Here is a 13777-nt window from a genome sequence, read left to right as displayed (position 1 = left end):
ATTGAAACAAATGTTAAACAAGCTGCGTGTCAGTGTGCTGGTCAAAAAGATTGAATACTTAACGTTTACATTCAAAATACAAAACAATTTAATATACAACTGTTTAAAACAATGTAGAATGTAAAAACAACAGCAACCACAACATCTGTAAACCTGGTGGTGGACAGTTTGTCATGGTGGGTGAATGTACAGAACCACAGTAGTTTCCCATTGAGACACATGCATAACCAAGCACAGTTATACACTTCGACGCCCACTGTTAAAAGTTTCTGAAAGTGGAAAAGAGCTAAAACATTTTTATTTTCATCAAAATTATACATTTTAATTTACAGGCCCTTCCAACATTAACTTAAAAAAATGAAATCCCTGCAACAAGAGACGAGTCCCGCTGATGAGAAGGATATTCTGAACTGAACAAACTGACTGTTTTTGGCAAGGTTTGGTCTGAAATCACAGTATGATGGAGGAGCTGGTCCCATGCTGTTAAAGAAGGGGGGGGGGGGGGGGGTCAATAACGCTGTGAAACAAAAACAGGTTTAAAAAATGGTTCTGAATATGTGGCCATATACTCAGCATGGAGAGTGTCAGTCCGGAGACTAGGACATTTGATGACCTGGACCTCGGTGCGTATGGGCTTCTGTCTGAGCGTCACGCCACCTGTCAGGCCTCCCAGAGGTCAGTGAGGGAGATCCAGGAGCGGATCGCAGCCCTGGTGCTGAGGCACAGCCGGGCCCAGGTAGGGCAGCTGGACTCTGGGGAGAAGGAGGCCGCAGACAGGCCCCTGCAGCTCTCCTCCAGCAGAGAGGGCTCTGCTGATGCTGAGCAAAGGTGAGGGCTCCGTTACTGATGATTACTGACACATTCGTGGGTCTCTTCATATCATGTTTGCCTGTGAAACTATAAAATATACCATTCAGTACTCTTTTAATTGATTTACTGATTTAATTCCAACACATGTAGTATCCAAATGATGCTTAATGTCTAAATCTCTACAGTTTAAAATGACATGGCGTTTTCTTTATGGCATTATACTATGCCTTAATTTAGTTGACTTTGTAATGACATTTTATATGACATACTAGGTGATTAAATTCAGCAGTTTACATTTTGAACCTTTCAGGTGTTCAGCTGATCTTGTTGGATTATATGGATTGTCCCATTAAGCTTCTGCATGTGCTCTCCCTCAGGCCTGAGGAGCAGGAGACCCTGCTCTCTCTGTCGACCAAGATGTCAGAACACCAGAAACAGCTGGCTGACCTGCCGAACACAATCAAGGTATTTCATTATTGTTAATTAAAAACCAAGTTATGTTATGACTGAAAGGTCTGCGGTGCAATACTAAAATATCGATAACGACACAACTGTCAGTACCAAACAAGCTGACTTTATCAAGTGATTTAAGAAGGGTTTTGTTAAGGAATAATTCTTCTAGATATCTAACCTTTTACTCTGACATATGTTATCTCCTTTAAGGAAAGGCCTTGGTGCCATATGTGTTGTTGTCCCCAGTGTGAGACCGGTCAACTTGACTGGCACGTAGGGTAATTGTTGTGAAAACACTGAAGCACTTCTTTATCGGTGTTTGTGGGCTCTCGGATGTGAAATCCTTGAGGCCATGAGCGTTGGACGCAGATGATTCAGTGTTTAGTCTACTCCTTCAGAGATGTTGATTTCTCTCTGTGAACCTGTTAAAAGGTCTAGCATAGAGAGAGGCAGTGGCGGCCGGTGGTCTTTTTTTTTGGTGGGGCTCTTGACGTACCGTAAGTGACCTACCCGGGGGGTCCGAGAAATGACCCCTTAAATGATGACTTCTGGTGATGTTAGAGGGGGGGGGAAAGGAGAAATCGAGGCTTAAAAATATGAGAAGACTGATCAATACCTCCATAATCTTCAGTGTGGAAAATATTATTTATCAACCTGAACATCTACTACTTTACCAGGAATTTGTGTTCTCAGAACTGGTCTGTTTTTTTCTTTCTTAAAACACCTTCACCAAGTAGCTTTACAGTGAACTGCATGTGAGATATAAAATTAATAGCATCTTTTCAGTAGCATTAATTATAAATATTTAAGTGGTTCAATACAAGTCACTACAGCATTTCAAACTGAACTGTGAATAAATGCAATTTAAAAAAAATAACCACAGCACAAAATGTCATAAATTGTGTTTTTTCTTTGTTTCTCTGAGGATTATTTACAAACAGGCTTATTTACATATAGCAATAACTCAGAAATGAAAAAGCTACATCGTCTAACACGAACAACCAGTTAGCATAATGATAATATATGTGTTATGTACAATGTAACTGGCAAGGCTAGAGCAAGAAAGAACATAAAGTTTGCAAAAGGTTTAAATAACTTCAAGTATCTGTCTTCAGATTACGTGGAGGTTTTAGTCCGATGGGAAGCAGATTTTAAGCGACACCGAAGATAAACCAAAAATGTGGTGGAGCTGCAAACCGTGTAGTGTTGCTGGGACAGAACAGGAGCTATAACCGTTGGAAAATACATCACAGACAATGCAACAAACGTGGAGACAGAACAATCACTTCTGTGATAAATGCCCACTTATTAATAAACTTCTAACAACCATGGGAAACCTCCTCTCTACATATAAAGTGATATCCAAGCATGGGAAACAAAAGACAGCATTTACCTGTTTGCATCCAGCTAGCCAAGCCTTTCTTGTGTACCAGCTACTTGTGAAGCCTCGTGTATAAATGTTGTCTTTTTCACGAGATTGCTGCGATATATTCAAATCGGGTTGGTCCGGTGCAAGGTCTTTAAGCAACAATTTATCTGCCAAACTTCTCCTTTCGAAAGGATTGGAGATTAGCTCTTGAACAGAATTAGGCGCGGACCGAGGTCCGGAGACTCCACCTGCACACGAAGCCATCCTCATCAACTACTGCGTCAACCGGATACGAGTCACTGTCCAAACTACTCACAGACTGCACTGGGCGCTGACATTGGCGCCCGGTGACCGTCATCTTTGACGACGCTGATTGGCTGAAATTATATTTTCGCGGCATAGTTTACACGTTACAGATAGCAACAGTCAGCTGCTGGTGGCTGCTGCTGTACTGGTTGAAGGCTCCTCTCTTAGCGCCCAGACGAGAGAAGGTGCATGGGCAAGGCCAGGCAGGAAACATGTGATTTATCAGTAACTTTAGACATCGTAACACAATTTTAAACGAGATTTTATTGTAGATTATACATTTTACTGATACCAATTATATAATATTTACCTTGTTCATTAAAAATAAAAATAAAAACATATATATTTTTTTAAACATATTTTTTTTTTTTATTTTAATTTTAATTATTATTTATTTTTATTTTTTTCAATATGGGAAGAGGTGGGGCGGCGCCCCTAGCGCCCCTATGGACCGGCCGCCACTGGAGAGAGGTTCTTGAGAATTGACGTGGCAACTCTACCGTGTGGTCAGAACCTCTGACTCTTTGATTTGTGATGTGAATCCTCCGGCCGAATACTCTGAATAAACCCATCAGTGTTTGACATCAAAGCTCCAACTCTCACCGTGTCTCCTTCCTGAGTCGGTGACTCCATGCATTACTACACAGAAGTTTCCTCCACAAATTGGCGTTGTCGGCAGGATACCAACAGATCTTCAGAGACTGGTAAGTGTGATTTCAAATCTACATTTGGACATTGCCTTACCAGAATCTGTGATTGACGGTATCCTAAAATTATCTGTGAAGCTAAGCGGCTGCGTTTCGTTTTGGTTAATGAACATTTGGGGCTATTAACCCCAGGGGATCATCCAGGGACTCTGTCCTGGCTGGTTCCCTCTGTGTGTGTGCTGCTCGGGACGTATGTGCCGTGCAGGCATACACGGAGATGTTTAAAAAGACCTTAATGAGGGCAGCAGTAAAGTGGAACTTCTGTGTGAAATCAAAATAGAGATTTGTAATGAACAAATCGCCGAGATTCCGGGGGTTTCAGCGGCCAACACTATCAGTTAACTAAAGCAGCCATGGATATTACCCCCAGCGCCTCTAAAAAAAACACGGCTCCAGCTGCTGCGGCTCCGGGGAATGTGTGTCAAATACCTCCCCGTATCTGCATGAGCTGGTGAAGTGAACTCAGAGGGAGAAAATCACAGCTTTTGTCTATAACTTTAACTCACACCACCGCCGTCTCTATTAAAAAAAAAGAGACTGTTTAAAAGCGATCTCGTGGCTTGTGGCCATTTACGATGTGCTGGCAGGTGCGAGGTGCGTGCATTACCTGATGCGACAGGCACCCTACATTGCTGAGGAGCTGATGTCGGTCCGGGGTGCATACATAAAATTATAGGCTAATTGATCATGGGTGGGCAGTGGTATGCAAGTGTAGAGCAAAACTGTGTTTCATCGTTGGGATGAACATGATGGGAGGTGTGTAGGCTGGTCGAGTAGGACTACAGTTAACTGTGTGGTTTCGGATAGAAAGGGTAGAGGAAAAAAGTCTATGTGCTCCGGATCGGGGGGGCATAGCACCACTAGAGCAGGGATAGTGGAGTCGCAAGAGGATAAGCTAGTTATTGCTCTTGGACGGTCTTCAGGCACCGATCTAAGGACTTGTATACAAGGGTGGAGGTACGAGTCAAGGTACCCCACTGGATTCCCATTGGGAGAGATCAAATAGTCCCTACCCCCTCTGAAACCTCTTTAATCCGGACTAAATTGAGCTGGATGAACTTTTGCTGTCACGCTGGTGTTTATTATGAGTTCATCATGTTTGTTTGTCTGATTGTTTGTATCAGGGGTCTATATTGGTTTGTCTAACCGCCGTCTTGTGCATGTTTTGTAACAACTAATAATGAATCAGTCCATAGCCAGGGTAAAATAAACTAAGCTTTAGTTAACTCACCAAAAGTAAATGACTTGAGAAAGTTAAATAATATATAGTGTTTTGCAAAATTCTGGTAGTATAGATGTGCTGCAAAATGAAAATAAATAGCAAAAGAGTGTTTTTATATCCTGCATCTGAGTGTGCAGAGGAAACGTAAACAAGGAGCACACTGTTCAGGGTGTGCGCTGCATCTGAGTGTGCAGAGGAAATGTAAACAAGGAGCACACTGTTCAGGGTGTGCGCTGTAGGTGTAAGAAGAAAATATATTACTTTTAAGAATACATTCTTAAATTGTATTGCTGGTATGTTAAGATATGTTTGTGACCTTTTATAAACCCTATGCCCCGTCCTGCACCCTGAGACCCTCAGAGGCATCACTGCTGGTCGTAAAAACCCTGCCTGAGGAGGTCAGGGTGGCAAAATCTGTCTGCTGTTTTAGGTCAATATTGTATTATGTTTCATTTATTCTTAAATCTATGTATTGTATGGTAATAATGAAAAAAACGTAATGTATTGAACACATTCCGAAACAAAGCTGATAAGACAGAACTTGACTCAGACATAATACAAATTATTGTTGAAACCTTTTGCGCTGTTGCTGCAAAATGGAAACTTTGTTGATTATCTATTCCAACTGGCCACTGGAATCAGATAATTAATATAAGTTGAAGTTTAATTACAGTTTTAAATATAGTTTAATATTCTTTATTAAACTGCTTCAAATGATTTCTCGTATCAACCAATTGGTCTCCATAGACATTACTAAAATTATAATAGTTGTTAAACTACTGACAAGTTTTCTGAAACCGAGTTTATGAACAAAAGAGTAAAGGTCGCTGATTAAGCCAGGATCAATATATTTGTTGACGTTTTCATTACAGTGTGCATAATAAATGTGTTAAATGAATTGAGCAATTCTTTAAAAAGTATAATGTTGCAATCTCTTTACAATAAGTAATTACAGTTAACAAAGAAGTAGAGGTTGTTTTCCAAGGGCCTCTCCTTCTGTCACGGTTGAGTGCAGCAGGCAGGACCCAAATGCAGATTTCCAAGAATAATTCCTTTAATCCGGTACAAAGTAGAACACAGAACACTACCATGTGACACACAGTCAAATACAAACAATGAACCAACAATGACAGACAGAAAAACCAGAACTAAAATACACACAAGACCAATCACACAAACAAGACACAGGTGAGGAGGGAGGAGAAAACACAGGGGCACCAGGTGAACACAATCGGGCAATCAGGCAGGAGGGAACACAGAGACAGGAAGCAACAGGCACGACGGGGGTGAACACTTTTCAAAACAAAACAGGAAACCAAAGACAGAAAAAGACAAGACAAAATACAACACAGACAGATCGTGACAGTACCCCCCCCTCAAGGAACGGATCCCAGACGTCCCAAAAAGTCCCAAAAAATCCAAAAAATTCCAGCAGGGTGGGTGGAGGGGGTCTGGAGGAGGGACGCACAACCAGGACCAACAGGGTGGGTGGAAGGGGTCTCGGGCGGACGGCCCGGGGGCAAGGCAGAGTCCAAAAAGGGGCGAAGGCCACAGCGGGCGAACTCAGGGACCCGGGCATGAGAGCGAAGGCAGTGGTTGGAAGAGTCAGGAGGCCGGGCTCGAGGGCGAAGACCACGGCTGGGGAACTCAGGAGACCGGGCTTGAGGGCGAAGACCGCGGCACTCCGGGAGCCGGGCTCGAAGGTCAAGACGGGACAGCTCCGGTGGACGAGCAGAAAGGCGCCGACGGGACAGCTCCGGAGGCCGGGCAGGAAAGCGCAGACGGGACAGCTCCGGAGGCCGGGCAGGAAGGCGTCGACAGGACAGCTCCGGAGGCCGGGCAGGAAGGCGTCGACAGGACAGCTCCGGAGGCCGGGCAGGAAGGCGCCGACAGGACAGCTCCGGAGGCCGGGCAGGAAGGCGTCGACAGGACAGCTCCGGAGGACGGGCAGGACCCAGTATCGACCGGACAGGAACCGGAGCCGACCGGACAGGCGCAGACGGGACCCCGAACAAGACATGGGCTTGTGTCAATGGGACCCCGGATGTAGCAAGGGCTGGTGTCGACTGGACCCCCAACGGAACAGGACACAGAGTTGGTAGGACCCCCGGCGGGACCGGTGTCGGCGGGACCCCCAACAGAACCGGACACAGAGCTGGCAGAACCCCCGGCGAGACAGGTGTCGGTGGGACCCCCAACAGGACAGGATCTGGTGTTGGCAGGAAACCCGGCGGAGCAGTAGTCGGCGGGACCCCCAACGAGACAGGACATGGGGTTGGCAGGACCCACAGCGGAACAGGTGTCGGCAGGACCCCCAACGATACTGGACGTGGAGTTGGCAGGACCCTCAGCGGCACCCCCAACGGCACAGGACATAGGATTGGCAAGACCCCCGGCAGAAGAGTTGTTGGCGGGACCCCCAACGGGACAGGTGTCGGTGGGACCCCCAACAGGACAGGATCTGGTGTTGGCAGGAAACCCGGCAGAAGAGTAGTCGGCGGGACCCCCAATGGGACAGGACATATGATTGGCAGGACCCCCGGCAGAAGAGCAGTCGGCAGGACCCCCAACGATACTGGACGTGGAGTTGGCAGGACCCTCAGCGGAACCCCCAACGGCACAGGACATATGATTGGCAGGACCCCCGGCAGAAGAGCAGTCGGCGGGACCCCCAATGGGACAGGACATAGAGTTGGCAAGACCCCCGGCAGACCCCTGGCAGCAAGGTTTGACATGTGTAGAGCCAAGGACTGATTGATTTCAGCTAAGGCTCGCATCATCTGCTCATGTTGGCCCAGAAGATTTCCCTGACGAAAAATGGCGTGCTGGACCGGAACAGAGGCCGGAACCATGGCTGCTGGGGCCAGAACTGGGGCTGGAACCATGGCTGCTGGGGCCAGAACTGGGGCTGGAACCATGGCTGCGTGGGCCGGTTCTGGAGCCGGAACCATGGCTGCTGGGGCCTGTACTGGAGCCCAAAGCAAGGCTTCTGGGGCTCGGGCTGCTAGCCTGGACTCGCGACTCCTTCTCTTAGGAGACTTTTGGAGGCTCCGTGGACCTCCAAAAGCCAGATGAGTACCCGAGAACGGCTCCTGGACAGGAGCAGGAAATGGGGAAGAAGCAGGGGTTGACTCCAGACGGAACACACCGAGATGTATGGTGTCAGGTTGGGAGTTGGGAGGCAGGGGGCTAGCATGCCTGGGGCTAGCAGGCCGGGAATCACACATCGAAAGTAAATCCAAAATCCAGTCAGGTAAGAACTTAACCAAAGATGGATCCACTGTTGCCACCTGGTGAGCCTCTGCCAGAGCAGCCTCTCTCTCTGCTGAACACTGGACGCTCCCCTCCACCTACCATAGCAGCAAGCCAAAGAAAAAGTAAAATGTTGTAAATCCACCTCAAATGGATCTGCTGGGCCCATTTCTGGTTGGTTCATTCTGTCACGGTTGAGTGCAGCAGGCAGGACCCAAATGCAGATTTCCAAGAATAATTCCTTTAATCCGGTACAAAGTAGAACACAGAACACTACCATGTGACACACAGTCAAATACAAACAATGAACCAACAATGACAGACAGAAAAACCAGAACTAAAATACACACAAGACCAATCACACAAACAAGACACAGGTGAGGAGGGAGGAGAAAACACAGGGGCACCAGGTGAACACAATCGGGCAATCAGGCAGGAGGGAACACAGAGACAGGAAGCAACAGGCACGACGGGGGTGAACACTTTTCAAAACAAAACAGGAAACCAAAGACAGAAAAAGACAAGACAAAATACAACACAGACAGATCGTGACACCTTCACAGCCCTACACTTTAAATCATGAGACTTTCAAATCATAACAGACAGAGATCGGTATCACTTTGTGTTGCAAGCCAAATCCATGTAAAGGTTCTACTTGAGCCCAATTTAAATACCATAAAGAAAGTATTGAACCCAGCTCAAGCTAAATGTCAAATGTATTTAATTAATGTGCAAGTGTTTAGATTTATTTAAAATGTTCTAATCTCAGCTTCTTTCGAGTTCAGTCTAAGCAACAAATTGTTTCTCATAACATTCTCACTGCTGTCCCAAATGTTTTAACCTTGGGCAGACAAGCTGTTCACACACCCACACACACCCACACACACCCACACACTTTGGATAAGTAGTCACCTTATCCACATTGTAAATTGTTGCCTACTTTAAAGTTATTAGTAATTTAAGATTAATTATTGAATTAAATGGGGTACATAAGATAAAATAAATAAAATAACTTTGACTTGATCATTTTGTTCACAACATTAGACCTGTCCTCTAATCTCTACTAGAATAAGATAAGTGTGCATGTTTGGATGTTTTATCACTCCTGTAATGTACCTAATCTTGATATCCTTTTCATTACAGAGCTGGGAAAATGGTGTATTGATTAGATTCTGATCCGTGCAAGTCCAATTTTGACTGACTTTAGTTCTAATGTTAATGTTAATTTGACTTCAACCCATAAGTAATTATTTAAATTAACTCTAAATGTCACATGATGATGGATTAGTGTTCCACATTTCTTCCACTAATTTGTTTTACAATTAGGCCAAAGGTAAAGAGAGACATTGATGACCTTGTGTCCCTTTTGTTAGTACGTGGTTCCATTTTGTCTATGGCCTTGGACGGCTTCACTAAAAGTCACCCAGTTCTGCCCTGCTGCAGTCCGGCTGAGTGCAGTCACAGAGATGCTATGGCTGCTCTACATGACATTAATGGTCTGGTCTGAATGGACACCATTTCCTGCTCCCAGAGAGAATGACACTCCTCAAACTGAACATTACAGCCGTTGATACTGTCTCACATGGGTCTGCTCCCCCCCACTGAGCCATGAACTGAAAGCATGACATCTGCTATGAACACTTGGAAGCCTCCCTGTCACACCAGCACCAACCCTTGGGTCAGTCAGATGAGACTAACGGCTTCACTTAGGGCATTTGGTTCAGATACATGACTCTCGTTACCGCAGAGTGGGTTGTTTTTAAGGCTATTCATACTGCTATGCAGAGGATGCCTGTAAGTTAGCGAGCTGGTAAAAGCCCCTACTATTGTTTCAAATAGGCCTAATGTCAGGGGTCTCTTAATGTCTAGTTCTACATGTATTCACATTATATAGACAATGTTTCCACCTGGTAAAACTAAAGGCTGCACAAAACTCAGGCTACAATAAAACCATTCTGTTCTGCTCTAACGATTCAATGTATAGATTCTACATCAAAACAATTAGCGTTTATTGTTTCCAATGATAACGTCACCTTAAGTTGAGGAATGCAAACCTGTTTTCAAATGTAAGGTTTTGATTTTGTTTGACATTTCTCAGTAATGACACCCTCAGACACCCAATATCATTCATGCTATGCCTTCAGTAATAACACAGATGTTAAAGGGATGAAACTTTTCCTCCCAAATCAGATATGCTTTGTTTTTCAACAAATGTATCCATTCCTAGAGCCCTGCATAATATATGTTTCTCACAATGGTTTTTTGTAAGCTGCACACAGGTGATACTGAGTCTTCTCGATTAATAGATTATAAACTATACCATGCTTAAATAGACTCCTAAGTTATTATTTCATATGTACCATATGTAAGAAAAGGGAGGGAAGAGTCAATTATATTGAGTAATTGATTTTATATTGGGTAATTTATTTCTCAAACCTATGTTTAATGGAAGAGACAAAATATTTCTGATAAACTAATATTTTATCAAAAGGTAAATGGTGAATTAATATACATTTAGAATCATTGAGAAGGGGTTATATCCACAGGGACAAGCTCACCTTTAACTTACAATAACATGTCTCTGCTATGGACTGATGAGTATATGATTCTTGCATGTTAAATGACTAACACAAACCTTCAAAATGATAATGTGCATGTGTCAGGAAGGCTCCCAAATCATTCTGAGGGGCCTTTCCTATTTTTGTAATTAAATGATAATGTGCTAATCCATTACTTTGAGTTGTCTTCACTCAGAAAAACATCCCTATCAGGTGGTAACCCAATAACTAGGACAGCTCTCAAGGCCAAGGGTCAGAGAGAGAGGGTCACACTCTCCGGGTGCAGAGAGCACCCCCAGCCACGTGCAAGGAAGCACGAGGTCGTTCGAGATGGGATGCTCCTCTTCACCTTTCTGATAAGATGGGATGCTTCTCTTCACCTTTCTGCTGAGAGGGGATGCTTCTCTTCACCTTTCTGATAAGATGGGATGCTTCTCTTCACCTTTCTGCTGAGAGGGGGTTCTTCTCTTCATCTTTCTGCTCGGTGGGCTCTAGCAGACAACCCTGCAGGACGAGCGAGGGTTTCAGAGGCTTCTATAATACAATGTTCCATGTTTCTTGGAGGAGTTTGATGTCTTCCTAACCTCTCCCATCACGGGGGGGACACCTGGATGCATCAGGAATACGCAGTTGTACTCAAGCAGATAGCAGAAGGAATACCGGCAGATGAGCCTCCGTCTCACTGGGGGATTAACTACAGTGCTCACTGAATGAGCCACACAAAAGCAGAGCAATTGGGGGGTTGAAATATGGCGCTCTGATGAAGAAGAGTTTGAGCCAATCAGCACCTCAGTGCTAATCTACAGTATCAGGATGCCTTTACACGCCAGACACTCGGTGTCATAAAGGGAGGAGGAGAACGAGTCAGGAAGCCTGACGGACATGTTCTTCCAGCTCTCGTACAAAGATGAACTTTGAATTGAATTAATGATTGTTTTTTATATTTCCAATGACCAGACATGTGTTAAATAGTGGTGATAAATATATTTAGTCAGATCAGATTACATTTTCACACTAAACAAAATTAATAAATAAATATTCTCAGATTATAAGGTATTGAATAATAAGATATTTCTAATATTATAACAGATAATGTTAATATCCTTAATCGTCCAGCACTCAGGCTTAACAACACTACTCTGTAATGTATTACCCATGCACAGACAGACATAAAATGATGTTTCAAGTACTGGATTAATTTCAGTTTTGGCCCAAAACAAATATTTATAATAATTCATATAACAATTATGTAGCATATTTGATCCTCAAATTAGAGAATTATAATTGAAAGAAATTGATATTCTATATTCAACATTAGATAAACACAGAAGAACCCTTTCCAAGTACCATAAGTAGATGATCAGGTAAGTATGGCTAATAAGAATAAGTGATAGACTTAATTTGGTACAGATCAGTTGTAGCATTTACAAATGTATGAATTAAAGTTTTAAGAATGTTTAATCTTTCCTTTCCAGGTTTTTACAAAAGTCTTTGAATATTTGCCTAACTTTTCCTTTTCAGATTTTGAACAATGTACTTGACTAAAATGAATGTATTGATTTTACTAAGACTAAGTGCCTTACTCTTGACTAAAGCGTAATGAAGTAAACGTAAAGTAATCCTAAAATTGAGGACACTGCAACTTTGCCGATTACAGATTGATCAAATTACCACTGTGAATTTTATGCCTTAGCTGGATCTCTTATGATCCTAAGTTTTAAATGCTTTTGACTAGTGATTGCCTTAAAGCAAATCTTTAAGCTGTTTCTGGTTTTGATTTTATAGTTTGATAAATGACATTAACTAATGGTTTAAATGATAAAAGATATTAGTTTAAAACAAATATTTTGCTATTATGTATCTGTGTTTTATGTGTGTTCATTATTATGCTTTTGACAAAAGATGCTCCAAACACTGATGAGAGATAATTTTTCCTATTATGATTGCCTGTATCAATCATTGTGATTGAATGTTTCAATCTTATTCTACTTTGTGATGTAATTGAATGTAAGGTGAGACCACAGTCAAATCTGAAGACGCCTATTGATTTAAGTATTGACCAGAATTATTAGACTAATGTTTTAAGGTTATCAAAAATGATAAAAAGAGAGGAACTGTTAAGGAATAATTCTTCTAGATATCTAACCTTTTACTCTGACATATGTTATCTCCTTTAAGGAAAGGCCTTGGTGCCATATGTGTTGTTGTCCCCAGTGTGAGACCGGTCAACTTGACTGGCACGTAGGGTAATTGTTGTGAGAACACTGAAGCACTTCTTTATCAGTGTTTGTGGGCTCTCGGATGTGAAATCCTTGAGGCCATGAGCGTTGGACGCAGATGATTCAGTGTTTAGTCTACTCCTTCAGAGATGTTGATTTCTCTCTGTGAACCTGTTAAAAGGTCTAGCATAGAGAGAGGTTCTTCAGAATTGACGTGGCAACTCTACCGTGTGGTCAGAACCTCTGACTCTTTGATTTGTGATGTGAATCCTCCGGCCGAATACTCTGAATAAACCCATCAGTGTTTGACATCAAAGCTCCAACTCTCACCGTGTCTCCTTCCTGAGTCGGTGACTCCATGCATTACTACACAGAAGTTTCCTCCACAGGTTTCATTTCTAATAACTCAATTATGTTCCTGTTCCCTCTCAGATGTATCCTCACCCCGATGTTGTTGAATGCTGTCTGGTTCTCCTGCACATCAGCAAGTCTTCGTCTCTCTCTGAGTCGCTCCAACAAAAGGCCAAAGATCTGCTCCGCAAATACGGAACAAATCCCTCCGTCCTCAAAACTGCTCAGAAATTCCTTACCTGAATCTTTCATTTAAAGACTGAAAGAAGCACTTCCTTTGTACAGCATTCTTTTTTTGTTGAGTAAAAATAAACTTTGATTCTACTTCCAGAAAAGCCTGAAAGTCTTCTGTAAGAGCTGCATGCCCATTTTCTGTCAGTATTTTGGACTTCGAGCAAAAGATGTGGTTAAACTGCCCAACACTAACGGTTCAAACTGTTATAAATTGATAGGTAATTATTTAAACATGCTTCCAGCTGCTTGTAATAACGCTGTGAAACAAAAACAGGTTTAAAAAATGGTTCTGAATA

The 13777-nt window shown here is 43.2% G+C and overlaps 1 protein-coding gene across 1 annotated transcript; it reads left to right on the top strand.

Moving 5' to 3' along the window:
* Window positions 1-572: 572 nt before the first annotated feature.
* Window positions 573-13713, top strand: LOC117490386 (gem-associated protein 5-like). Its single transcript, XM_034140110.1, has 3 exons — window positions 573-828; window positions 1188-1275; window positions 13329-13713. Exons 1-3 carry the CDS (start codon window positions 575-577, stop codon window positions 13488-13490), a joined length of 504 nt encoding a protein of 167 aa, XP_033996001.1. The 5' UTR covers window positions 573-574; the 3' UTR covers window positions 13491-13713.
* Window positions 13714-13777: the final 64 nt, after the last annotated feature.

Source organism: Trematomus bernacchii, unplaced genomic scaffold (genome assembly GCF_902827165.1).
Source record: "Trematomus bernacchii unplaced genomic scaffold, fTreBer1.1, whole genome shotgun sequence".
In the NCBI taxonomy this organism is placed as follows: Eukaryota; Metazoa; Chordata; class Actinopteri; order Perciformes; family Nototheniidae; genus Trematomus; species Trematomus bernacchii.
Note: the sequence above shows the minus strand (reverse complement) of the source record. Positions and strands in the feature narration are given on the sequence as shown.